This window comes from Phialemonium atrogriseum (assembly GCF_030411735.1).
Source record: "Phialemonium atrogriseum strain 8032-3 unplaced genomic scaffold QBC33scaffold_24, whole genome shotgun sequence".
Classification (NCBI taxonomy): Eukaryota; Fungi; Ascomycota; class Sordariomycetes; order Cephalothecales; family Cephalothecaceae; genus Phialemonium; species Phialemonium atrogriseum.
The window spans coordinates 399,278-422,085 of NW_026848161.1; the positions used below are offsets into that span (position 1 = coordinate 399,278).

At 53.6% G+C, this 22,808-nt stretch overlaps 10 protein-coding genes across 10 annotated transcripts; 5 read left to right on the forward strand and 5 right to left on the reverse strand.

Moving 5' to 3' along the window:
• Positions 1 to 346: 346 nt before the first annotated feature.
• Positions 347 to 751, reverse strand: QBC33DRAFT_561881 (uncharacterized protein; the record flags this gene model as incomplete). The annotated part of the gene is made up of 1 exon (XM_060430167.1): positions 347 to 751. One exon carries the CDS (start codon positions 749 to 751, stop codon positions 347 to 349), a length of 405 nt encoding a protein of 134 aa, XP_060280703.1.
• Positions 752 to 1,135: 384 nt separating this feature from the next.
• Positions 1,136 to 3,060, reverse strand: QBC33DRAFT_613156 (uncharacterized protein; the record flags this gene model as incomplete). The annotated part of the gene is made up of 4 exons (XM_060432522.1): positions 2,596 to 3,060; positions 2,354 to 2,536; positions 1,977 to 2,317; positions 1,136 to 1,916 (listed from the first exon to the last, which is right to left on the reverse strand). Exons 1-4 carry the CDS (start codon positions 3,004 to 3,006, stop codon positions 1,136 to 1,138), a joined length of 1,716 nt encoding a protein of 571 aa, XP_060280704.1. The 5' UTR covers positions 3,007 to 3,060.
• Positions 3,061 to 3,296: 236 nt separating this feature from the next.
• QBC33DRAFT_477948 (uncharacterized protein) lies at positions 3,297 to 4,752 on the forward strand (the record flags this gene model as incomplete). Its single annotated transcript, XM_060425278.1, has 3 exons — positions 3,297 to 3,588; positions 3,650 to 4,223; positions 4,284 to 4,752. Coding segments are annotated over 3 exons (1,335 nt in total), but the record flags the coding sequence as incomplete, so codon positions are not given.
• Positions 4,753 to 5,444: 692 nt separating this feature from the next.
• Positions 5,445 to 6,902, forward strand: QBC33DRAFT_200949 (uncharacterized protein). The gene is made up of 2 exons (XM_060422580.1): positions 5,445 to 6,090; positions 6,164 to 6,902. Exons 1-2 carry the CDS (start codon positions 5,735 to 5,737, stop codon positions 6,819 to 6,821), a joined length of 1,014 nt encoding a protein of 337 aa, XP_060280706.1. The 5' UTR covers positions 5,445 to 5,734; the 3' UTR covers positions 6,822 to 6,902.
• Positions 6,903 to 7,622: 720 nt separating this feature from the next.
• Positions 7,623 to 8,614, forward strand: QBC33DRAFT_561886 (uncharacterized protein; the record flags this gene model as incomplete). The annotated part of the gene is made up of 4 exons (XM_060430168.1): positions 7,623 to 7,640; positions 7,690 to 7,844; positions 7,898 to 8,072; positions 8,132 to 8,614. The coding sequence occupies 4 exons, from the start codon at positions 7,623 to 7,625 to the stop codon at positions 8,612 to 8,614; spliced, it is 831 nt and encodes a 276-aa protein (XP_060280707.1).
• Positions 8,615 to 8,799: 185 nt separating this feature from the next.
• On the forward strand, positions 8,800 to 10,986 carry QBC33DRAFT_200968 (beta-lactamase/transpeptidase-like protein). The gene is made up of 3 exons (XM_060422581.1): positions 8,800 to 9,247; positions 9,371 to 10,332; positions 10,398 to 10,986. The coding sequence occupies exons 1-3, from the start codon at positions 8,984 to 8,986 to the stop codon at positions 10,876 to 10,878; spliced, it is 1,707 nt and encodes a 568-aa protein (XP_060280708.1). The 5' UTR covers positions 8,800 to 8,983; the 3' UTR covers positions 10,879 to 10,986.
• Positions 10,840 to 14,892, reverse strand: QBC33DRAFT_497646 (vegetative incompatibility protein HET-E-1). The gene is made up of 2 exons (XM_060425594.1): positions 13,227 to 14,892; positions 10,840 to 13,175 (listed from the first exon to the last, which is right to left on the reverse strand). The coding sequence occupies exons 1-2, from the start codon at positions 14,790 to 14,792 to the stop codon at positions 11,094 to 11,096; spliced, it is 3,648 nt and encodes a 1,215-aa protein (XP_060280709.1). The 5' UTR covers positions 14,793 to 14,892; the 3' UTR covers positions 10,840 to 11,093.
• A 150-nt stretch (positions 14,893 to 15,042) lies between these two features.
• On the forward strand, positions 15,043 to 16,257 carry QBC33DRAFT_547414 (uncharacterized protein). Its single transcript, XM_060428729.1, has one exon. The coding sequence runs from the start codon at positions 15,466 to 15,468 to the stop codon at positions 16,021 to 16,023; it is 558 nt and encodes a 185-aa protein (XP_060280710.1). The 5' UTR covers positions 15,043 to 15,465; the 3' UTR covers positions 16,024 to 16,257.
• Positions 16,258 to 17,496: 1,239 nt separating this feature from the next.
• Positions 17,497 to 19,072, reverse strand: QBC33DRAFT_547419 (aquaporin-like protein). The gene is made up of 5 exons (XM_060428730.1): positions 18,663 to 19,072; positions 18,369 to 18,591; positions 18,219 to 18,306; positions 17,884 to 18,167; positions 17,497 to 17,816 (listed from the first exon to the last, which is right to left on the reverse strand). The coding sequence occupies exons 1-5, from the start codon at positions 18,900 to 18,902 to the stop codon at positions 17,656 to 17,658; spliced, it is 996 nt and encodes a 331-aa protein (XP_060280711.1). The 5' UTR covers positions 18,903 to 19,072; the 3' UTR covers positions 17,497 to 17,655.
• Positions 19,073 to 21,199: 2,127 nt separating this feature from the next.
• On the reverse strand, positions 21,200 to 22,419 carry QBC33DRAFT_595329 (putative acetylxylan esterase; the record flags this gene model as incomplete). Its single annotated transcript, XM_060431817.1, has 4 exons — positions 21,200 to 21,517; positions 21,575 to 21,615; positions 21,685 to 22,036; positions 22,122 to 22,419. 4 exons carry the CDS (start codon positions 22,417 to 22,419, stop codon positions 21,309 to 21,311), a joined length of 900 nt encoding a protein of 299 aa, XP_060280712.1. The 3' UTR covers positions 21,200 to 21,308.
• Positions 22,420 to 22,808: the final 389 nt, after the last annotated feature.

Here is a 22,808-nt window from a genome sequence, read left to right on the forward strand (position 1 = left end):
GGAGCGTTATTTCGCTTCCCCTTTTGCACAGGCTAACAATTTCTCGAGCTATGATTTAATGGTATTAACTAGCTTAATTATGATTGCCACCAAATAAAACGGGTAGAAAAGCAGTATATCCTCTACAGCCGTGGAGTGAGGATAAGGTCACTAACAAGTACTAATACACCATGAATAGGGGACAGCTCGTTGGTAAACATCACACCCATTACACAAGGTTGTGGTACAATTATGATGAACTTTCGACGTAGAGCAGATTAGCCACTACATATTTCATCCCATAGCCTCTCTATCCTCCCCAGCTATCCTCTCTCAGATCCTCTCTTGCCATGTCCAACAACACAAATCAAGCCCAGGCGTCAGCGCCTGCACCTTCCTCATTCTGGAACACGTCCGCAGCACCCGCCGCGACCTGGAGGGCGCCGGCAATACCACTCATGGACGCGACAAGGACCGCGACGTTGCCGTCAAGCTGGCCCAGGAACTCGGACAATACCACCGACAGTCCGCTATTCCATGTGGAAAGCACACTTTGGGAATCGTACTTGACTCGGTCCGCGACGGAGAGGATTTCCCACTGGGCTTGGGAGATGCTGGCTGCGAGGGCTTGGATTTGGCTGACGTCGAACTGGCGAGTGGCTATGCTCGGCGCCGAATTCGACTCCGGTGAAACGACAGCTGCCGAGGCGAAGCTGCTTGAGAAGACAAGAGCCGTGGCGATGGCGGCCTTGAGGGAAGCGGCTGGCTGCATTTTGAGCTCGGGGGGTTGAATTGTGGATGGAGGGTGAGGCGGTTGGGACGGTGACGGTGACGGTGATGGTGCCGTTTCGGTCGAACGAATGAATGATTGACTGTCGCAGTGATGAGGGGGCGTCGAGCGGAGGAAAAGGATGCTCTGCAAGATGAAAGTAGTGACTGAATTTAGGTTGCCAGAAAGTCCCTGGCCCTTAATATATACGCTCTACACTAGTGGAGAAACAGGAGTACGCATATTCGCTTTTATCGTGGGATCTCCGTCAGCAAGCGGCCGCCGCGCTTCTCAAATAGGGAATACACTGCCTCAAATGGCGTAAATAATTGGTTCTGGAGGTTGAATTTCTAACGCAAGAGCCAAGACAAGCGCAGTCTCCACAATTCATGATCCTTCGGCCCCACCATTCGTCAGGTAGTCGCACGACCGCTTCAGGGGCTGCACCACATTCCGCAGCATATCCTGTCTCCACCGGTCTGGAGGCGCAGCCCGATTCCCGCCCAAGCACCAGCCAACGGCCTCAGCATAATCCGGGCCCGCTTCTCCGTTCACATGGCACTGCCATTCTCGGGCTGCTCCGACGTCGAACACCTCCTTTTCCTTCTCGTTTTCTCCGGCTCGCCATTCTTTTCGGCACGGTTGTTCCTCGAGAGTCTTTCCGAAGCAGAGCTCCAGTAGCATGATTCCCAGACGGTCCAGCGAGTCGTTATACCTAGATCCTCTCTCCGCTGATGTCATATCCGCGTTTTCGAGTGGATTGTCAAAAACGCGGTTTATATGGGGCTGGTCGAGGAGAAACATGGTTGGGTTATCAGCGTCGGCCACGAACAGGATATTGGTCTTGTTAAAGGAGTTTGGTAGCCAGCCGGAGTCCAGTAGCTGCAAGAACGAAGAGGCCACAGTCAGAGCCAGAGTGTAGCGCTCAACTCGTTTTGGCTGTGGGAGAACTTCGCCCCGGAGGACCTGGTCAAGCGTCTTGAACGAGAAGGTGTCGGTGGTATGGCGAGCTATCGTGTAGACGTAATATCGGCAGTTATCGTTGAGAATATAGCCACAGCACATCCCTTCGGGTTGGCTTGGTGTGACGCAGAGATTCGATATTGGACGAGTCAGAGGAACATGAGTGCTTGCTTGTACGCATGAGCTGGGGATTGGTGGTATTGTCCTAAGACGACGGTGTTAGTCTATAGCGTGCCTTGCCATTGGGCTGCCAATATCAACTGACAATAACTCGCCACCAATTGTCGTGGCGTCATTGAGCCGCCTAGCTCGCCTGAGCTGACGGGCTTGGCGATGAGTATTCCGAACAGGGGCACTCTCTTGCATTGATGCTGCCATCGCGTCCTCGGCGTCTTCGACGTCTGATATCCTGGTCTTCCAAATGTCCCAGCAGGACAACATAGAATTTGTAAATGTGACTTGGAATTGGACCTCGAGATTTTGGTTCGTTCGGTGTTGGAGCAGTAGTTTGGCGGCGTGTTCCGGGCATCCGCAGTTCCATGCAGCGGCGAGTGCCTTGAGGAGACTCCTGGCTTGGACCCAGAAGTTGCATACTGCCATATCAATCTAGGCTAGTTTACGCTCTGACCTCGTCTTTTGCACCAGGTATGTGTCCTGATCGCCGGAATTTAGCAGTTTCTCAAGCTTGTTGTTGATTTCCTGGAGCTCAGCGAAGAGCTGCGTAAGAACAGTCTCGCGATTGCTAAACTTCAACCTGTAGAGTCGAAATGCCCAACGGTCCGCACTGACAGCAGCCATCAAGCCCTTAGTCCCCTTTTGATCTTTCTGTGGCCGGTGATTAGCGGGCAAATATTTCGATTGATGGCGTTTTTGTTGATCCTTACCGAGGCGTTGATTTGCTGTTGAACTGGTTCCGAGTCGGCTGCTAGCTCTTTGTGTATGTGGTCCAAGACACGCTTCATCTCTGTGACAAGGTCCAGATAAAGCTCGTAAGATTCCAGGAGGCGACTTCGGAGGAGGTTTGCTACAGACGGTTCCTTCCAGCCGTCTCCTCCAGGTGCAGAGAGCAAGTCATCAATCTTGTCATCGTCCACCAGGAGGGGCAGCAAGAGCTGTCTCAAATGCCTTGTGAAGCTTAACTGGTGGTATTTCAGAGTGTCGCGGCACTTCTTGTATTCCAGCCGAATCTTATGGAAGCGGTCAAGCCTCCTTGCAACCTCACGGTATTCTTCGAGGGCGATGAGGGCTATCGGGAATGCTGCAAGAACGGCTCCGGCCACTTCAAACCCAGACATTCCGATACGCTCAGGAGTGGTGATCCATGAACGATAAGAGACTCGAAAGTCTTGTCTGTGAAGGGATGATACGAGAGAGAGACCACCCCGCAGCCGGTGCTGAAAAGCCCAGCCTTGTTGTCATCATGCACATCTGCCCAACCATGACAACTTCCCCTCCCGCACGAGTTTGGTGCGGGGTATCTTCTGTCCGAGAATCCATCACTGTTATCCAGACCAACCTACAGATGGCATTACGGTGGCTGGATTAATTCTGGTTGCATCGCGCTTACTTTTCTGAGCATCTAACTATGGCGGACTCGGAGCACATCCAGACCATCGCGGATAAGAGTCGCTGCGTGCGGCAGCACTTCCTTGACTTGATATTTCTTGTGGACGAAAGGCAGAAAGATGGCCCATGGGCTTTGCCACCCTCAGCTCTTTCGGATGCTCTGGATCGGTTCAACTTGTGGGTTGGGGACCTCGGCGTCCTGCACAAACCGGTGACAAGGTTATCACTTGATTATCGGCTCTCTAAACAAGTGGAGATTCGCGACGAGTTATACCAGCAGTTGGATGAAATTGTCGAAGCGGTTGAAGATTGTGAGCTTCCTCTGTCTCAACCCTCAATCATCCGTTGTGCCATCTTCTCACCAAAGTTTAGTGACAAGCATTATTTCTGGCACTAGCCTGAACCGTGATACGGAATTCGACCCGAATACTGATCTTGGGCTGGCTTTGGATGCAAAATATCAAGATGATGTCCAGACAGGCGGAGAACCTGCTGACGAGGCTCATATGATTCTCGAGGTGATCTCTGAATGCATCAGCTCCCTTTTCCGGATCGGAATACTGGTGACCAAATTAACCACCCGTGACCGATTCAAGGAAGCACTTCGAGCCTCGGACCCGGTATCGTCCAACCTCTTCGACATCAATTACATCAAAGAAAGGTATCCCAAAATCAGGGCAGACTGGCTATTAACACGACTGGGCTGTGCCAATGCCAAACGGAGACAGTTTATCAAGTATTGCCAAGACCCTAATACATCTCGACAAGCGGCTGAGGAGGAAGGAGATGACGATGATGCAATCTCGCTGACAAGCGCTTCCACTATCACGGATGCGCTACCGACCAGGAGTTTACCGCGCTTAGCCGAGTTGTCAAAAGGGCAGGAGCCGTTCAAGTGCCCTATCTGCTCCACCCTTCAGTCCTTCGAAAGCGAGAAATCCTGGCGGTAAGTCCGTCTGTTATTATTACATCCTGGTTACATTCGTTGGATCTCACTGCCTATCAGCCTTCATGCCTTTCGCGACATCAAAGCATACGTGTGCACAGTCGGCGAAGATGGTTGTGAAAACAAACTTTTCGGGGACCGCGACTCATGGTTCAAGCACGAGTTGACGCATCATCGAACCCGATACGACTGTGCTTTGTGTACCCATGGACCACTTGAACCGAAAGACCTACAAGCGCATATCCTAAAAACCCATGGTTTCTTTTCTGGCCCCCAACTGCAGATGCTTCAAGAATGGAGTCTAGAGACTCTTCGCACGTTCAACGCGCAGGACTGCCCCTTCTGCGACGATTGGACTGATGTCCTCCGCTCAAAATCAGACCCAAGAGGGAAAGGATCAGGCTCAGATCACAGCCGCGCAGATACCCTTGTTAGTAGCCATCAGTTCAAGCGACATGTAGCGACGCACCAAGAGCAGTTTGCAATAATTGCTCTACCGCAAGCCATCGAAAAAGAGGATTCCGAGGCGGATAAAGCAGCCATGTCGCATGCTGCCCAGTCCCCATCTGAAAAGTTTGGGGCTGCTGGCCTCAAGCAGGCGGCTTCAGGCCTTCCAACATCTCGTTCAACTGAACCAATCGGCGCTGCTTCGACGACAATCGCGGGTACACAACCCCCAGTCATCCAAGGCTATGGGCCATCGTTTGGGAGGACCAACACAGTACGATTTTGGAATTGTGTAAGTAATCGACGATAGATTTGAACTTATTTCTTAACTAACTATGTCCCCAGCATAACTGCGGTCATCTTGGCATGACTGTCTCTGTGAACGACTCTTGTTATCAGTGTGACCATCTCCGTTGTCAATTCTGCATACAGGAGTTACATCATATCAATGCTGGTTAGCATATAAAGGTATCGATGGGACGATGCGCCGGTATTGACCTGCATTGGAATCACAGGGCTGGAACATCAGCCCTGGGAAGCGGGAAGCAAGGAGGATCGCAGCTGAGGACTTTGTTAGGTGGACGGATCTACGGATTACCAGCACACTGTAAGCGCCGGTATGTGTGGGGCCTGTAAGCCCGATCGGCGGTAGGGTGGCGCCTTTCCGCCTGGCCAATTACAAGACCGTGTTCACCCGAAGGATTCTTACTGCATACTTAGTACGATGGTACTGTAGGTACAGTACACTAGGAAAGCGCCCCGTTGGCTAGGCCAAGACAAGGTAGGGGCCGCACCGCTGGGACTAACAAGCTAATGGCGGGTAATACGAGGATAAAATAACCGCTAATTAGCCCCGATTTTCCTGTCGTGGTCGATCTCGTCCCCTTTTCTTCCATTTCAGTCTCCTTTTCGTTCTCGCAAAGCACGGCGCGACCGCTCTCTTGGTGAGACAGCGCTTCGCCCGCAAACATACGAGGACTTCGCTTGCCAGACCATAAGACAGAGGCTATGAGGGATTGATTACAATCGACGTCTTTCGATCGGGGAGCTCAAGAGTCACGACCATGACGTCCGTCCGCACGAACCTAGGCCCGTTGACAACGCCCTTCACCTACCCGGCATCATGCACCGTCGTCATCAAGGGATGCGCCACATGCGACAATGGCTTCCAAGCGCAGACATGCTCGGACAACGCCTTCAATACCCAGGGCATCCAGGACGACCTTGAATGCTGGCCGCCCCGGTCGGGCTCGAGCATCTCGTCTGGTGTGGCCGTCGATGGCTGGGGATTCTACTCTCCAGGCATCGACTGCCCGGTCGGCTACTCGACCGCATGCGCCGCGACCGCCGGCGTTGCTGGTGGCTTTCCCTTCCAATTCCCGCTGTTGCCGAGCGAGACGGCGGCGGGGTGCTGTCCAACGTAAGGCTCTCTCTCTCTCAGTTCCTCCCGCGAGGCTCCCGGCTAACCACTTGACTCCGGCCATTAATCACAGCGGCTACAACTGCCGGTACGAGCCCGGCATCGACAGGGCACAAACCTGCTACGCGATTATCACGAAGGGGTCCTTCCCGACGGTCCAATGCTCCTCCGGAACAAGCAACATGTTCTCCTTCCTGTCCATACCCGCCACCATCACCACCACCAACTCAGAGGCGGTCGAAGTCACGGTGCTATCGCGCGTCAGCGTGCTGGCGCCCCTCTTCCAGCTCAACTGGCAAAAAACCGACCTCCCGAGCTCCACGACCCCGACCAACAACGCCGCCACGACCGTCCCCACCCCATCGTCAACACCCACACACCCCCCACAAGAAACCAACCCACCCGCCGCCGGGCTATCCAAAGGAGCAGCAGCCGGCATCGGCGTGGGCGTGGGCATCGCGGGTCTGGTGCTGATCGTCGCTCTGGTGTGGTTTGTGCGCCGGCGAGTGCGGAAGCGTCCCAGCGTCATGGCGCCGATGTCACCGGTGGAGCCGATGCCGCAGCCGCCGGTGGGCCACGGCTACGTCTTCGGCTACGGCCACCACGCCGGCGGCAAGGACGGCGTGTCGTCGTCGGCGAGTCCGTCCCCCGTAGGGAATGTCGCGGAGCTGGGGACGGGGTATGTGGCTGAGCTGCCGGTGCCGTCGGGGAATATTGGCTCTAGGATATAATTATGTTGGGGACTGGCCGAGGATGGCGCTTTTGTGTTGGACTTGTTGGTGTTGGAGTCTTGGGGGTTGCCGCTTTTGGCAGATGATATCCTTGGTTATGATGTGAATATTAATCTGAGGTTCAAGCGACGGATAGCTGGGCCAACGTTCCTTGCAAGGACGATGCCGTGGGCCGACAGGAAGGTGCGGTACTGGCGCATGATGTTCTGGGCGGTGATGTGGGTGGCTAGGCGTGTCGTACTTAGCGCAGCCGGTTCGACGATGCGGTGCCACTCGTTGTCGCTGAAGACCCCTCGTTCGGTCACCTGGGCGGCTGCCGGCTCATCTCGTTGCCCGTCGTCCACCGGCTTCTGGTTTACGGTGCCGTGCCTGTCCCTGTCGTACTTGTGCTGATCGCCACCCTTTCCACCATCACGCCCTCCGCGTGGATCGGCCTCGCGTACCTTACTCGCCGAGTACACGGGAGGGGCCCTCCGGTGAACCCTCTACTTCGCCATGTAGTCCCTGCCGCTCTGATGTGCAGCGAGAGTTCCCTGATGATCATCGCCGTCGACATGGGAAAGAGTGCACAGGCCACCGCCGCAAGTCGAACTATGGGTACTAGGAATGTTCCAGTTAGGCATGGGACCCCTGCTTCATTCAGGAATTCAGGACGCGCTAGTATACAGCGTTTACCGAGATAACCCGTGTCGCGTCACACAATACACAATCGTCGTCTGTCTGTCAGACCCTTGGTGCAGACAGGAAGCCCGCATATCTTTGAAGGACAATAGACATATCGTGCATCCTTTGAATCTCAACATGCCTCCACGACTCAACGTAAGTAAAGTCGGTCTTCTAGGTTGTCAAGTGACTGACACGTCTCAAGCGGCGAGAGCTGCGTGACCTCTTGATGGCAAGGATCAAGACGTACATCGGTCTGCCAGAAGAAAATATCCAGGAGACCAAGGATATCATCACTGACTGTGACTATTTCAGCCTTCCTGACCACATGGGGGGGGGCTCTATGGCGCCGGGGCAGAAGTTCTATCGGAGGAATGGGACCGAGCATACGTTTTACGACGTGCCTTCCCCAGGATCCTGAAGGACGCCGAGAGCATCATTGGAATGGAGGCTTCACGCGATCGACGCAGCGCCATCTATAAAGAGGTCATGGTCGGAATGCCAGGCTACAAGAAGACGCCGGAATGGGACCGGCCAGTAATCAATCCGAACGAGAAGCCCAAATCGGCATTTTCTGTCTCCCGCGTGGTACGTCTGCTGATTCATGAACGATGAAGAAACAATGGCAAGAACTGATTTCCTAGCAGCAGCCTGGGTCGCAAAAATCAAACCTCCAGCTCATCCAAGACCTCGGGGCTGCGGTAGGTCTAAAGGATACAACCGTGTCTTCCCTCAGAGCCCAAATCACATGGTGGGATGGCCTAGGTGACTACAAAAGGCCCTGCACGCTCTCCCTGGGTCCCCAGTGCTCAGTTAGGGGCGGTCGGTTGGGGCGCGACCATACGCTAGAAGACGTGCCCAACCACTACGTTAGAGATTGCCTGATGGGCTACATCACGGGTGACGACCTCGCAGAGGACCTTCGACAGCCAGCACTGGAGGCCGTCTATCCTGACTTGACCCCGGCCGAGCGCGAAGAATACGACACGATCCTTAAGGAGCAGCAGAAAGAGCGTGAGAATGAGGTGAGGGCGAAGCAGACTGCTCCGAAGGCTGGAGGCAAACGCAAAAGCGGGAATGCCACCGATGGGGGCGGGTTGCGCCGTCTTAAGCGCACAAAGACATTCTAAGTGGGTAGGTCTGTCCAGGAAGACATGAGACAGGTTACAAGCAAGGAAGGGTCACTCATATTCTCCGATTCAACAATTGGTTCAATTTCGGCTTGAGGCGGGACCCCAATCCACACACACGACTTCGGTCAAAGGTCTGTGTTCGGCGTTACAAGCGCCAAGCTCTCCATCTGGGTTTGCTTCGCAGGATCCAGTCAGCTTGGCCGTTGTCGTATCCTCGTTACGTCACACGTGACGCGGCCACGACATGGCCATGGGAATTTAGAGAGCCACAAAACATGCGCTCCCTACAGCTTGAGAAACCACAATTGCAATTGCTATTGCCATTGCCATTGCCATTTTCAAGAATCCTGTTCCGAGACCTCAGCAATGCGTCAACCCGTGGTGGTGGTGGTGACTACGGTGCTCCTACGCTGCGCTGCCGCCAGTCTATCCGTACTTGTCGAGCAGAAACCCATCGGCACGGGTCGAACAACGACCCTGTCCACCACGCATGAACCATGCGACTATGGTTGCGACCAAGTGTCAGTCGCCGATGACGCCCTGGAGACTTGCATCGAGCACCTAATGGAGAAATGGCACGTCCCGGGACTGGCCATCGCCATTGTCGACGGCAACAAGACCTGGGCCAAGGTACGAAGCAATTATTAATTAATTAATCGTTACCGTGCAGACCCAAGATGCCTCCTATCCGCGGTGTTTCTGTCTCCCTGTCGAAGCATCGGCTCTTTGCAGCGATGGCTGATAAATTACCAGGGGTTCGGTGAGGCCAAAATTGGGTCGGAGCCGGTGACTCCCAGCACGCTGTTCTATGCTGGGAGCACTACTAAGTCGTTCACGGCCGCGGCCGTGTCTCTGCTGGTAGACGAGTCCGAGAACTACTCGTCCATAGCCTGGGATAGTCCCCTGGTCGAGTTTCTCCGTGACGACTGGCTTCTCGGCTCCGAATGGGCCACCAACCACGTAACGATCGAGGACGCCTTGAGCCATCGGACTGGCTATCCGCGACACGACTTTTCCAGAGTACCGCCCAGCTCGAGTGAGATGGTGCGCAACTTCCGCAACCTGCCCATGTCGGCCGAGCCTCGCGTCAAGTTTCAGTACAACAACCTGATGTTCGGCACCGTTGGCTACCTGGTCGCCAAGCTGACCGGCTCCTGGCTGGGAGAATTCTTCCGGGAGCGGCTGTGGGAACCCATGGGCATGAAGTCCACCTATCTGTCCCTCCGGGATGCCGAATCAAGCGGCCAAGTCCTGGCCGACGAGCACCGCTACAACAACGACACCGACGCCTACGATTTCATCCCACACTCCCAGTTCGCGTGGAGCGAGGGCGCTGGCATGACCATCTCCAATGTCATCGACTACTCCCGCTACCTTCGCGTCATGATGGCCGAGTCGGCGCCGCTTTCCAAGGCCGGCCACCGCGCCCTGAAGACCGCCCGCGCCGTTGTGGGCACTAAGGAGCTGATGCCCTTCACAGGCCCCGTCTGGTACTGCCTGGGTTGGTTCGGCGGCGTGTTCGCCGGAGAGGAAGTGTGGTTCCACTCGGGACAGGTCAATGGCCATGTGACGAACATGATCATGATTCCCGCTCGCAATTTCGCTGTCGTGAACATGCAGAATGCCGAGTCTTTTATCGTGGAAGTGATTCCCTTCAAGATCCTGTACGACTTTTTGAAGGTCGGCCCGGACAAGCGAGTCGACATGGAAAAGAGGTGAGCCGTTTTCCTTCACTCAATTACTATCAAGCGTTATTGGGTACTGACCTAATTCCCTCCAGGCACACGGCAAAGCTGGAGCAACAGGACTACCTCCTGAAGACCAGCCGTGAGCGCCTCTATCCCTCCCTGCCGAGCCCTCCGATAAGACGCCCCGTAAGTATCGAAAGCTACGTTGGGCTGTATCACCACGCCGGGTACGGCACTTTCAACGTGACGCTAGACTGTGTCCCGCAGGAGCTCCCCAAGGACTCGCCAGCCTCTCCGACTACGACAGATGACGGCTGTCGTCTAACCATGATGGTGCCGCAGCGACAGGGAGAAGAAGCGGGTAACATCCGACTGGACTTGGAACACATGACGGGAGACTACTGGGTAGGATGGGCGTATATGACTCATTTCCACAACTACCGTCACCCGATGGCGTGCCAGAGGGTTGAGTTCCGCGTCAATGCCTCTGGTGTCGTTGCCAGCGTTGGCGTCGATGCCCGCATGGAGGGAGAAGACGTTCCGTTGATATGGTCTGAGCGGGTGACGAGCTAACCCCGGGGCACTGTGTTCGCAGGACCAACCCGCTTAGCGTAGGAGAATCCCTGGGTGTCTTGTTCAGCCTAACCACATGTGTTCTGCCCAACCCCCTTATCTACCATGTTAATTCTGGTACACCGATTGCCGCCTCCTCGAACTAGCAACACAACCCGTAGAAAGAAAATAGATGCGGACAACCAATGGCGCTCTCCCTTCCTCGCGCACACTCTTCAAGACCCCGGCCCGCCTTCCGAAAACCTCAGTATCAAGACGCGTCCCGACTGACAGCCAAGAACCACAGTCGATCCCTCTATAGCCGATTTCCACGGTCGATATTCCGTCGGGAGCCAGAGGATCCTCTGTGAATTCCACATTATCCATGCGCGATCAAAGCTGATGCCGTAACCCACGCGCCGGGCTGGGTCAGACGGCGTTCGGTCCAGAGTCGTTACCGCCATGCCACTGTCCAAACACGACAGATCTAGTCGAATGGCGCCGAAATTAGTATAGAGGCACGAGGTGGCCGGATCGAAGGAGAGCAGTTCTATATTCTTCCCAGTCTCGATGACCTGGAGGCACCTTCCAGTGCTGGTATCCCAGATCTCAATAGCCCCCCTGTCCGCCACCGACGCGAGTAGCGGACTAGACAAGAATACAGCTGCTTCGAACCCAAACCTGCCAGAGTGAAGCTCTGATAGGAACTCCCCAGTCTGAAGATCCCAGACCATGAGGCTAGTACGAAAAGTCACCGTGGCAAGCAATGTGCCGTCGGACGAGAATGCCACCGAAACGTCACACCCTTTGAGACCGGTAAGAATTGCCCGGCACGTGCCTGAGGCGACGTCCCAGATTTTGACTGTCATGTCCCACGATGCTAATGCCAGCAGTTTGCCGTCAGGTGAGAATGCTACTGATGTGATTCGGGACCCATCAAGCTTGAACACCGAACGCCGTGTTTCCGTTGCAGTGTTCCAGATTTCCATGGTGCCTTTGCGTAGTGACCAGGCGAGCATTGAGCCGTCCGGCGAGAGCTTTATTATTGGAAAGTCAAACAGGTGGTCCTGAGTTGATTGGCAGTTGCCTGTCGTAGGATCCCAAATCTTAATGGTATAATCATTATGATTATTTGCTGTCACTGTGAGTAGCAGGGGGCCAGTAGACGAGAAGATTATGGAGGTAACATAGGCGCTCTGGTTCTCCAAGGTTGACTGGGAACTCGTAGCATCCCATATTTTAACAGTTTCATCGTCAGACGCCGAAGCGAGCAGTGAGTTGTCTGGGGAGAATGCCATGGACGTAATGGAGCCGCGATGGCCCACAAACGTTGCCAGGGATGTGCCTGACACAATATCCCAGATCGTGATTATCCCGTCCAAGTTCCCTAATGCGAGCAACTGGTCGCTAGGCGAGAACACCGCTGACCTGGGCCTGCAATGCTCAAGGGTTGACAGTCGGGTTCGTGTTGCGGTGTTCCAGATCTCCAAATTGCCACCTGCTACGAACACACAAAGCTGGAGGCTAGCTGAGAGCACTGTCAACTCGGCTCGGGTTGGCCCATGGTGTTGAAAGGTCGATTGGCATGTGTGATTTGCGTCCCACACCTTGACAGTGCCGCTACGCGACACGGATGCGAGCAATGCGCTGTCAGCTGAGAAATACACTGAACAGGGACAGTCATCATGACGGATGGCGAACATGGACACGTGGTGAAGGAGGGTCGCTTGGCAGGTGCCCATCAAATCCCAGAGCCTAACAGTGCCATCCTTCGATGCAGATGCAAGGAGTAGACCATCAGGCGAGAATATCACCGATTCGAGAGACTCACAGTTGCCGCGGAGGGTCAACTGGCACTCGCCTGTTGCGGCGTCCCAGACCATGACGCCAGGGTCCACTTCTCCTGTAGCAGAAGCAATTAGAGAGCCGTCGGGCGAAAATGCTACCCACTGGATGAGTCGACAGCTTCTAAAGGTCGACTGGCACGCGCCTGTCTTCGGGTTCCAGGTCTTGATTGTACTATCAGCCGATGCTGATGCAAGTAGTGAGCCGTCGGGCGAAAACGCCACAGCATCAACGCGGCCAGCATGGCCCTCGAGGGTCCATAAGCATGCACTCCAGTCCGCTTCCACGACTGGCTTGAGTCCGATCCATTTCGGTTCGTCTCGTGCAAACAACCCTCTGACTATGCTGCGAGCCGGGCTGAAGACAAGGCCCGAAGCGTATACCTGAAGAGGAGCATCCTCTATCGCGTATTTGAAGTGTTGAATAAATCGGCGTGTGTCTCGAACTAGGTCGACCAACTCAGTTTCTCCCTCCTAAATAGTATTAGATAGAGCTGATATGGCACGGAGAGGAGTACGGCTCACCCGACAGAATTCCTCGAGCTTTGCCAAGGAAAGTACTCCATCTGAAATGCTCCTGAGGAGGCTGAGCGCCTCAATCCAATAAAGACAACACCGGCTTAAGAACGCATACACATCTGTGTGGTTTCCCTGCGCGGGTGAATGAACCAAATGGTAGACCCAGGAGACGCATGAGTAGCGTGCCGCGGCTAAGGGGTCTATGTCGGGTCTCTGGACAGCATCAATGGAAGATCCGGGGGCGACTAAGCCATACATGTCGGGTCGGAGTGTCCTGAACATAACCTTGAGTGACCTCGAAAAAATGGTCTGATGTGCGATGCCGAGTCTCATATCTGTTGACAGGAAGTCCTTCGCCGTCTGGTGGATGATGTAAACAACGCCGTCCTGGATGGTGAGGAAGGACCCGCACAGGCGCGCGATGCTCTCGACAGACTTGGGATCCCTTGAGATGTCCTCTGGTAAATCGGAAAGGACACCCAACTCGTCGAGGCTCAGCGGGCGATATGCTGTAGCAGCCGTGGAAAGCAAGCGTTGGCAGTGCTCTGGGTTTCTTCGCTCCCGACGTTGGATCTGTCCAAACATTCGATGGTATATTTCCTTAAGGCTAGTCGGCATTTTGTCAACGATGCCCTCCACCTCCCACCGCTCGGCATCCTCGAGCTCCTTGACGACAAGGGATACCCAGAGGAATGTGCCGTTGGCTTTTCGCCGCATTGCGTCCCTCACCCGTGCTTGGACGACCTCGTCGCCTTGTGTTGAGGGTAGTTCGAGGACACTATGCTCGATATATACGTCGACGGCATGGGATACGCAATCCGCATTCTGCTTGAGCTCAAGACTGAGCCTCGCCCGCGACAAATCAGCCCGAAGCTTGCTCTCGATTTCAGGCTTGTTACGACTAGAGACGAGCCATCTGACGCCAGGCGAACCCGAATTCTGGGCGATAAAATCCAAGAGCTTCGGCAGGCCCGTGTCGCACTCGTCGAGAGCGTCGACGATCAGGGTTGTATCCCCCAGTTGCGAGTCCGCTAGCATAATCTTGAACATCTCCGACAAGGCAACCCATGCATTCGCATCCTCAAACAGCTGTTTCCCCGAGTGGTCGTAAGCTTTCCGCAGGTGCGAGATGAGCGACGGTTGCTGATCGATGAGGAGGTACATCAGACCGCGCAGCACAGCGGTAGCGTTGTTGATGCGGGAGTCGGTGGCCTGGCAGAAGAAGTAGGACAGCAGCTTGCCGGAATCCTTGTCTGCCAGTTTCGTCGAAGGTTTCAGCTCGTCAATGATCCCACAGAGAAGCATGGTTTTGCCCTTGCCCGGGTCGCCCTTGATCCAGAGCAGTCGACTGTGATCATGGTCGCGCCATTGTCGGAAGTCGTCGTTGTCGAGGATCCAGCGGTACGAATCCTTCAGCAGGCCGCCCTTGGCCTCTTCGATGCGTATTTTGTCGTGGCGTGGGTCACTCGGTCGGAGGTCAGCCAGGCAGCGGTCTTCCGCCTGGTAGGATGTGTTTCCAATGTGAACTCTCGAGTTCCCGCTGGCGTCGAGTCTGCCGACATGCACCGACATGGCGTCCTGCCAACTCCAGGGCCCTCTCTCGCTAATTTTTGCAAAGGGCACCGGGCACCACACTGTGAACGAATATCAAGGCTCTGCCCTACAACACGTGATATTGGGAGCTGGAAGACTGAGGGGCCACGGGCCTTCTTGGCGCAAGCGAGAGGGGCTGGGCGTCAGCCGCCCGTTCAGCTGGTCCGCTATGTCTAGCCAATAAAATCCCTCATTTTGCCGCGCAGGTACTCCCCTCAAACAATGATGGCTGTTATTCTTCCTTACAAGCTCTCTCAAGCAAGATTTCTTGTCGGAGGGCATGCAGTTGGTGGGCAAGTTTGCACAGCGGCACCCGGCCTGTATCAGACACTCCTCCCCAACAGCCACGGAATTTACAGCTTCTAGCGTTTCTCGCAATCTAGTGTGACATGATCTCGGTTCCTGTTCCCGGTTCCTGCCTAGCGGGTGCTTCTATATGAGGCTGACACAGTGTTAGCGCTGGCTAAGGCATGCGGCAAAGGTTGCAGTACTTACAGCCTACGGTATAGAATACATGGTAAGTAAGGTGCAGACCCCGCACGCAGCCTGATTTCGAGTGCCTTGCATTTCAACACTTCCCCGCTCGCAGCCTAATAACCAGTGCCTGGCAACTCAACACGTCCCCTTTGTCAACAGTCCAGCGCCGCATCTCATGCTACGAGCCAGAATCTTCTGTGCCCCTTTTCCAAAGTGTATACCTCAACGCCGCTACATCTCTGTCCAGATGGCTTCAAAACGGAGCCAGGTCATATACGCACCTTCAGAGGAATCTCCCCGCGGAATAAAGTCTGTCTTTCTCGCCGGCACGACCAGCAAAGTCGATACCAGCGACTGGCGGGAAACCCTCTCTTCCTCGCTCTCCGAAGTGCCGATCACAATCTACAACCCATACCGCGCGGACTGGGACAGTACGTGGCGCGAAGACATCAACTTCTCCCCATACCGCGAACAGGTACTGTGGGAGCTCGACAAGCAGGCCGAAGCGGATTTAGTGGTGGTATACTTCCACCCAGCTACGCAGGCCCCGATAAGTCTGCTCGAGTTTGGGCTCTCTGCGCAGGTTCCAGGAAAGGTCATCGCTGTGTGTCCTGAAGGGTTTTGGAAGAGGGGAAACGTGCAGATTATCTGCCAAAAGTTTGGGGTTGAGTTCTTGGAGAACGTCGACGGATTACATGAGGCTATCATGAAGAATTTGTCCATTGGTCCATGACTATGGGCTACTAACCTTCTTTTATTATCGGAAGATAGTCAGGACTCTTGCTGGGCATACAATGCAAGGTCGGGTATCTGAAGGAAACAAGGTCGTCACAGGAAATACCAAGAGCTCGGCGGTAGGGCATTGGACTGACTACAGGGGTACGCGTGCTGTGAGAATGGTATGTACAGTACAAGCTACACTACCCAACGATCAGACTTTGTAGCTCAGTGTGTAAGCAAACATCCCGGTATCTCCCCTCGCAGAGTAAAGCAGATGCTTCTCAGGGCCAAGTTTGTAGACGGTGATGGACTGGATTGAGATCCATTGTTTTTCCATAATTATTCATTGTCAAGCTTCATCAACTAGCAGAGTACCTTTGTGAGTCGTCCGCTTACGTAGCTGTGCCTTGTCTTCACTCTTCAGCAACCACCAAATGTTCTGTGCGATATACTAACTGGTTTAATCCAAGACACTCCTCCAGTTAATAGTTACCTACTGGCTTGATTACGGGATAGCGGAGAGGATCCCGTATTTCTAGTGGATATAGTCTAGGTTAGCGACCTTGTGGAGTCTCAGATAAGAAGAGGCTTCTTGTATGACCAAGAAGTGGGAACAACCATGGCCATGCCTCAGGCTGTGAATGAAGTATGCTTGGCGTTCTTGCTTGAGAAAGCCATAGTCCAAGTTTGGAAAATAGGATTAACTTGCTTTGCCGTCTCTTCAGGTAGCGCCTCCATCCTAGACCTCGATCGACCAACGGGGACACCAACTGCAATCCACCAGCGTGACGATTGACAATAAATGGCGTAAAATAAATTTTTACTCAACCAACGAGCCCGAAGAACCCCAGCGGATTTCGGACCGGCAGGGCCCACAAATTATTTTGCCGCCCTATACAGGTCCGCACATCCCGTGTCGATCCCGAAGAATGTCGGGTCAGAGGCGGTTTTGGTCGCCACCCTATGCACGATGTCGCCTTTCAAGAATTATAATAGTAGTGCTGTGAATCTCCTTAGGATGATATGATTGCGACTACTTTTAACTATCTGAATATATTTCCACGTAGCCTTTTGAGACAGATGCTGCCTAAAACAGCCTGGTAACAGGAACCAGTCACTCAACTCGCCCGGTGGGGAGGAGAGCGAAGCTGCGGCAGAAGAAGCATGTGGACAGCTCGGCTAGCCTTCAAGAAGACGTTGCGAGAGATTTCTTATCCTACAATGGCAGGGCAGACATAGAAGGCGTGCTTACGGGGTCGTACTCTGGCCCAATCTGGGCGGTACAGGAGATTGTGCTGGCCACGGCGGCGGACGTTAACTTCTGGAGAGAGACAATGGCCCCGGGAGGATTCCTACCTTGCGCATTAGGTGAATCTGGTGACCTCTACAGTGGCACTGACAAAGGAGCGCGACAGGAAGAACGCTCCTTGCTGAGGCCCGACTTGATGGAAGGAAAGGGGCGAGAAGCGCAACGCACAGCAATGCAACCGGCTAGTCCTTCATGTCAATTTCAGTTATAAATTTCTATCAACAGATGCTTTTATTTTGACGACGGTAGGTTTCATTCCTCCCATTCCCCCCACCCATCAATGATTGCCTACAATCAATCAAGATCGTGGGGAGCTCCATGGGTTGACAGACTCGTTTAAACGTGTGAAGCTGTCGCATGCCTATGGAGAGTGGCGTTCGAATGTGAGTCCTTCTCTCCTTCCTCGTCCCCCGGACTTGGATGTGGAGGGACCATGTTATACGAAAATGCGAGCAGCAGCGCCCCAATTGCCGGCCCAAACCACCAAATCCATTGCGCTTTGCCGGGGTGTCAGCCATTGACTCTTATGTCTCTCCCATTTCAATCGGAAGGGCACAAACTTACTTGACAAGTCTCTGTCTGCAATGCCGAAGGCGAAGCACCTCGCAGGGTTCATCCCGGCCCCTGAATATCCCGGTGCGACGCCGCTGGTAGCAAAGGTCAAGAGACCGAGCGACACGCCCACCAGCAGCGGTCCTAGGCGAGCACCCACTACAGCGGTCTGCCGAGGGTCAAGACCGACTCCATAAACCAGGAATAGCAGCACGAAGGAGGCGAAGATCTCGTTGAGAAAGACCTGCCCGGTAGACATCTCGGCCGGATCGTAGAAGCAGCTACCTCCATGAAGCCTGGTTTCAATGAGTATCTGGACAGACGTGCATGAGGTGCACAGGGCTCACTGCTTAGACCGCGCATGGCCCCAAACTCCCGCCAGAACACCGCCCCCTAATGCCCCGCCCAGTGTTTGACCACACAGATAGAGGATTCCTGGTGGGTTTTATATGAGTGTCTGATTAGCTGAAAAGTGGGTAGGTCCGCCTTGAACCAACCTCTTGAAAATGGGCAGATGCCTGCAAAGATAGCAGAAAAAGTAACCAACGGATTGAGATGCCCGCCTGTTATTGCGGCCGTGGCGTATATGAAGGTTGAAAGCAGGAAGATGTTGGATATGCCAATGTAGGCGCCAACCTGAAGTGTGTCGTAACTGTGCAGTGTGGCAGCGACTTGCCCAGAAATGAAGACGTAACCCGCCGTACCCATTGATTCTACAACCTAGAAGGGATTGGGGTAAGAATTTCTGGTGTCGACGACCCAGGGCCTTCGAAATATGAATCTAGACATACTGCAGCTTTCCAGGTAGCTCGGTCTACCCAGCCTCCTATGAGATATTCACGATCTCGGTACCATGGCAACAGACGCTTCTCTTTCGGCCTTGCAATTGGGGCGAATGTGCCGTCGAATTCCGCGACATCCTCAACGTGCGTGTCGTCGCTGCTTTCACGACGTCTGCAGATATTGTCGTCATGGGGGGGCGGCTCGTTTGGGTCCATCGCTGCCTTTTGCGATCTGTCTAGCATGGTCATCGTGAGGCGATTGTGTGGTGTGTGTGAGGCTTCATGCTAGGTCACCATGGAACCTCCGAAGAGAGGGAGAAAAAAAATTCTGGGAGGAATGGAGTCGCAAAAGTGCCTCGGTCGTCATGTTATTATGGAGCTGGGTGGAGTATTGGTAAGTCTGGTTTAAGCCTTGTTAAGCTTGGCTCCCCCAGTTTCGGAGTTCGTGCTACCAATGAAATGGCGATGCAATGCTCAACACGGCAGTACGTAGATCCGTACCCACGATGGAAAAAAGCTTGTTTCCACTCCGTGCGTCCTGCTATAGTATATCCGTTATATACACACCGTGTAACAGACATTGCATGGTTATCCGTGCACGCGATTCCAGCCGATCGATCCGAGAACCAATTGATTGCACATGAGAAAAGGACCACGTGATTGCCCTCTCTTTCCAAAGCAGATCACCTGACAGATTCGGAGATAAGGTAAAAACCACCCTGCCGAATGGAAATTGTTAAGAGGATAAATCAAGATCAGGAGGACGCGCATTCTAATTACCAGGCGCAAGAGGTATTGGAAGACCAACAGCATCAACTGGAGTTTCTCGAAGCTATGACCTGGACGTCTAAACCAGGATCTCTTAGGGTTAGCCCAGTAGCCCAGTAGCCCAGTCATGCCGGACAGTCTAAATTCGCTCAGAAAATCATGGAATTTAATTAGGTCCTACCGGGTGCCATTCGGCCGCACTCCCGACGTGGAGATGAGTAGGGACCATGGACGCAGACTGTGTGCCCAAATTTACCATTATTTGCTTCTGCTTATCGACTAGTATGTCGCAACAAAGGGCCTCTGTATCATATGGAGATGGCTCTAACTATTCCACACATTCGACGCGAAATGCCACTGGGAGGGAACTAACAACATGGGTGGGAAGGATCATGTAACCATTCAGATAGTTCTGCTTTTGCCCACTTGAGAGGCTGGTGGACATTGGGAAACCCTTCGAAAGTATACTCAATTTCAAAGGGGTCGTGTCTCCACCAAACAGATCCCTTGCACCGGGAACTGCCGCCGATCGGGATCAGGGGTTCTTCAAGAAGCGCCACAATTTGATGCTGGAGTAATTACCTCAAGGACTCCTAATAGGATAAAGATGGCTCCTCTTAATTGGGCAGTTCGTCTTGGGCTGCATGCCAAGATGAAGGTTGTCGGCGAGCAAGATCTGCACCAGCTGAACCGCTGGCTACTCTGTTAACCAACCAAGCCTTCGAGGTCTCACTAGCTCTACGCTTGGAAGCATTGCCATTTACATAATACCGCCGAGACCCGAGACATGGCTGAATTATAAGGCTTCCTTACTTTACCTACGTGACGATCTCCATTGCCCCCTTCAAGTTGAATGGAAGAACGTGGACCAGACTGACTCCATTAGTACGCAAATGGACGTCACCATGCTGCACTGCTACGCCGATCCGAATCAACTCTTACCTATCTATCTGTATGTCGACTGTTTGTGAGGGAAGGCCTCTTCTGTGTATAAAAGAAACGGCAGAGTCCACGCATTTTCAATCTCGACCTTGCCTTGTCAACCTACAACAGATCCAGTGCCTCCCGCACCAATCTCCATAATCACAACATAGCTATTCCCGTTATTGTAAGCCCAGGCCCGCTGTCTTTCATAGTAATTGTTGACCTCGATCCACCCTACTATCACACCCCCCGCGTCATCGCCATCACTTGTCACAGACAAATTCGAATACAGCAACTCCAACATGAAGTTGCTTGCTTGTCTTACCACCCTCCTCCCGCTTGCGCAGCAAGCCCTCGCCGATGTTACCTGCTGGCACAACAACGACTGCACGCGCGAATGGGTGGGCTATAATTGCGAGTGCGCGAACGCGCGCCGGCACTTCATCAACGCAATGAGATCTGAGGGCATAAACTGCTGGCTTAGTTCCGGCTTTGGTGTTGGGTGCGAGAACGACTGTGGTGGGAAGTGTGACTGTGGTCGGAACCACCATTGGGAAGGCAGCTGCTGATTTTTTTGTAATCCATTTTGTCTTTTTTCTTCTTCTTTTTTTTTGGGTGGGGGCGGTGGGAAGGAGGCGTAGGAAACAAGTCGCTACACACATAGTTATTTGATTTTCCAACTGACGGTCCTTGTAATAGCTTGTCTCCCTCCCCATGTGACCTGACCTTAAACAAGTAGTAGCAGGGCATTCTGGTAATTTTGGTGGAGATGACTGAAAAAATCAACACAGCCGGCGTCGTTGGAGTTGACGCATCTCCGAGAGTGGGAGCATTTGCAAGCTAGGTAGGCGAGATCTCATGTAGGAGTTGTATTCAATGTCTTAGCAGAAGATCTAAAGCCCTCAAACGGCAGGGCCACACCCGTTGCTACATATTCCAAACCTCGCCCAGTATTTTCCGCCACTAAGCGATACCGAAGAATGCGAGATCCATGGTCTCATGCTCCGGCACGGTATGGCCAACTCCCTGAGCACTGTATCCCACAAGCTCGGCCGTCGCTGCGGTGCCATCTCCGTAGAGAGTCTGTGTGTATCCACTCTGGGGGTTGTTGGCGGCGGTCTTCGATGTTGTAAGCCCCAGAACGTTGGACCACTCCTTCAGTTGCTCTTGATCTACACGCAAAATTAGCATAGGTACTGTGCTGGCCTTTAAATGAGCTCGGAGCATACAATTGGGATAATGAAGGGTGGTATCGGCGGTTCCGTGCCAACTACAACCATACAATGTCAGCTCAAGTGGCTCCAAGTCATAATCGTCGATATCAAGAGGAGATGCTCACATTTGCATCCTGGGCCGAGTACCGTTGAAGGTTGGGTAGTACGACCGGACCAGGTCACCCCATTGCTGTGCCGTCTTGCTGACTTGGCCATTTGCACAGTCGTTGTTCCAGCCAGGGGGGTCTGCGGTGGCAGTGGCTCCCGCGACGTAGAAGCATCCGTCGGGCACACCGGAGTAGACGGATCCTGCCTTGAACACATCGGGGTAGGCCCCAATAAGCACGTTCGTCATCATGGCGCCAGAGCTGGTTCCGACAGTGAACACCCTGTCTGGGTCCCCGCCGTACTTGTCCACGGCATATTTGACCATGTTGACGATGGTCTGGCTGTCGCCACCACCATTGTGGGTCAGAGCTGTATGAGCCCCATTAGCTAATGTCCCACTGAGGTCACATCATGAATGCAGGACAAGTAGGAGGAGGAGGAGGACAAGACATACTAGCTGTCGAAGCAACATCGAAGCAGCCACCACCGGATTTAGAGTTGGGGAAGATGACGATATAGCCATGTTGATCAGACAAGGACATGTACTTCGTCTCCTGCGAGTACTGCTGCGCCGATCCTTGGCAGTGATGTACTGCCACTATGATGGGCGCCGGGGTCTTGAGAGTCTTTGGTACATGGACATAGAAGCCAAGCCTCGTCGGGCCAGCAGAGAAATCGCTGACTTGGGTGAGCTGGCAGCTGCCAATGGTTGCAAGAGCAACGAAGCTCGCCAATGTTGCCAGGAGCTGCATGTCGTCGACTAGAGATGCACGTATAAGCGAGTCTTGTCTGGGCTGGTATCAAAGCAAGATGTTTTTGGGATGACTCTTCGTGTAGCTCAACTCAAGACGTGGAATGCGAGTATTCCACCTGGCCAAGTTGTGGTCAGCCTCGAAGTATATATTTGTGTTCCAATTGGCTATTGCCATTCGTCCGGAGCTATCTAGTCTCCAAGCCCGGTGTTCGTCTCTTCCGGGTAAATCTATCAGCCGGCAAATCTGGCAAAAGAAGTCGGATCACGGAGTTAGGGTGAGTGCGGAGGTCCCATTTAGACTGCTCCGGGGTTTTATTTAATATAAACCACACGTGGTCCAATGCATACAAGCTTTTCACTAATTAACTTTGCCGTTCCGCCGATGTT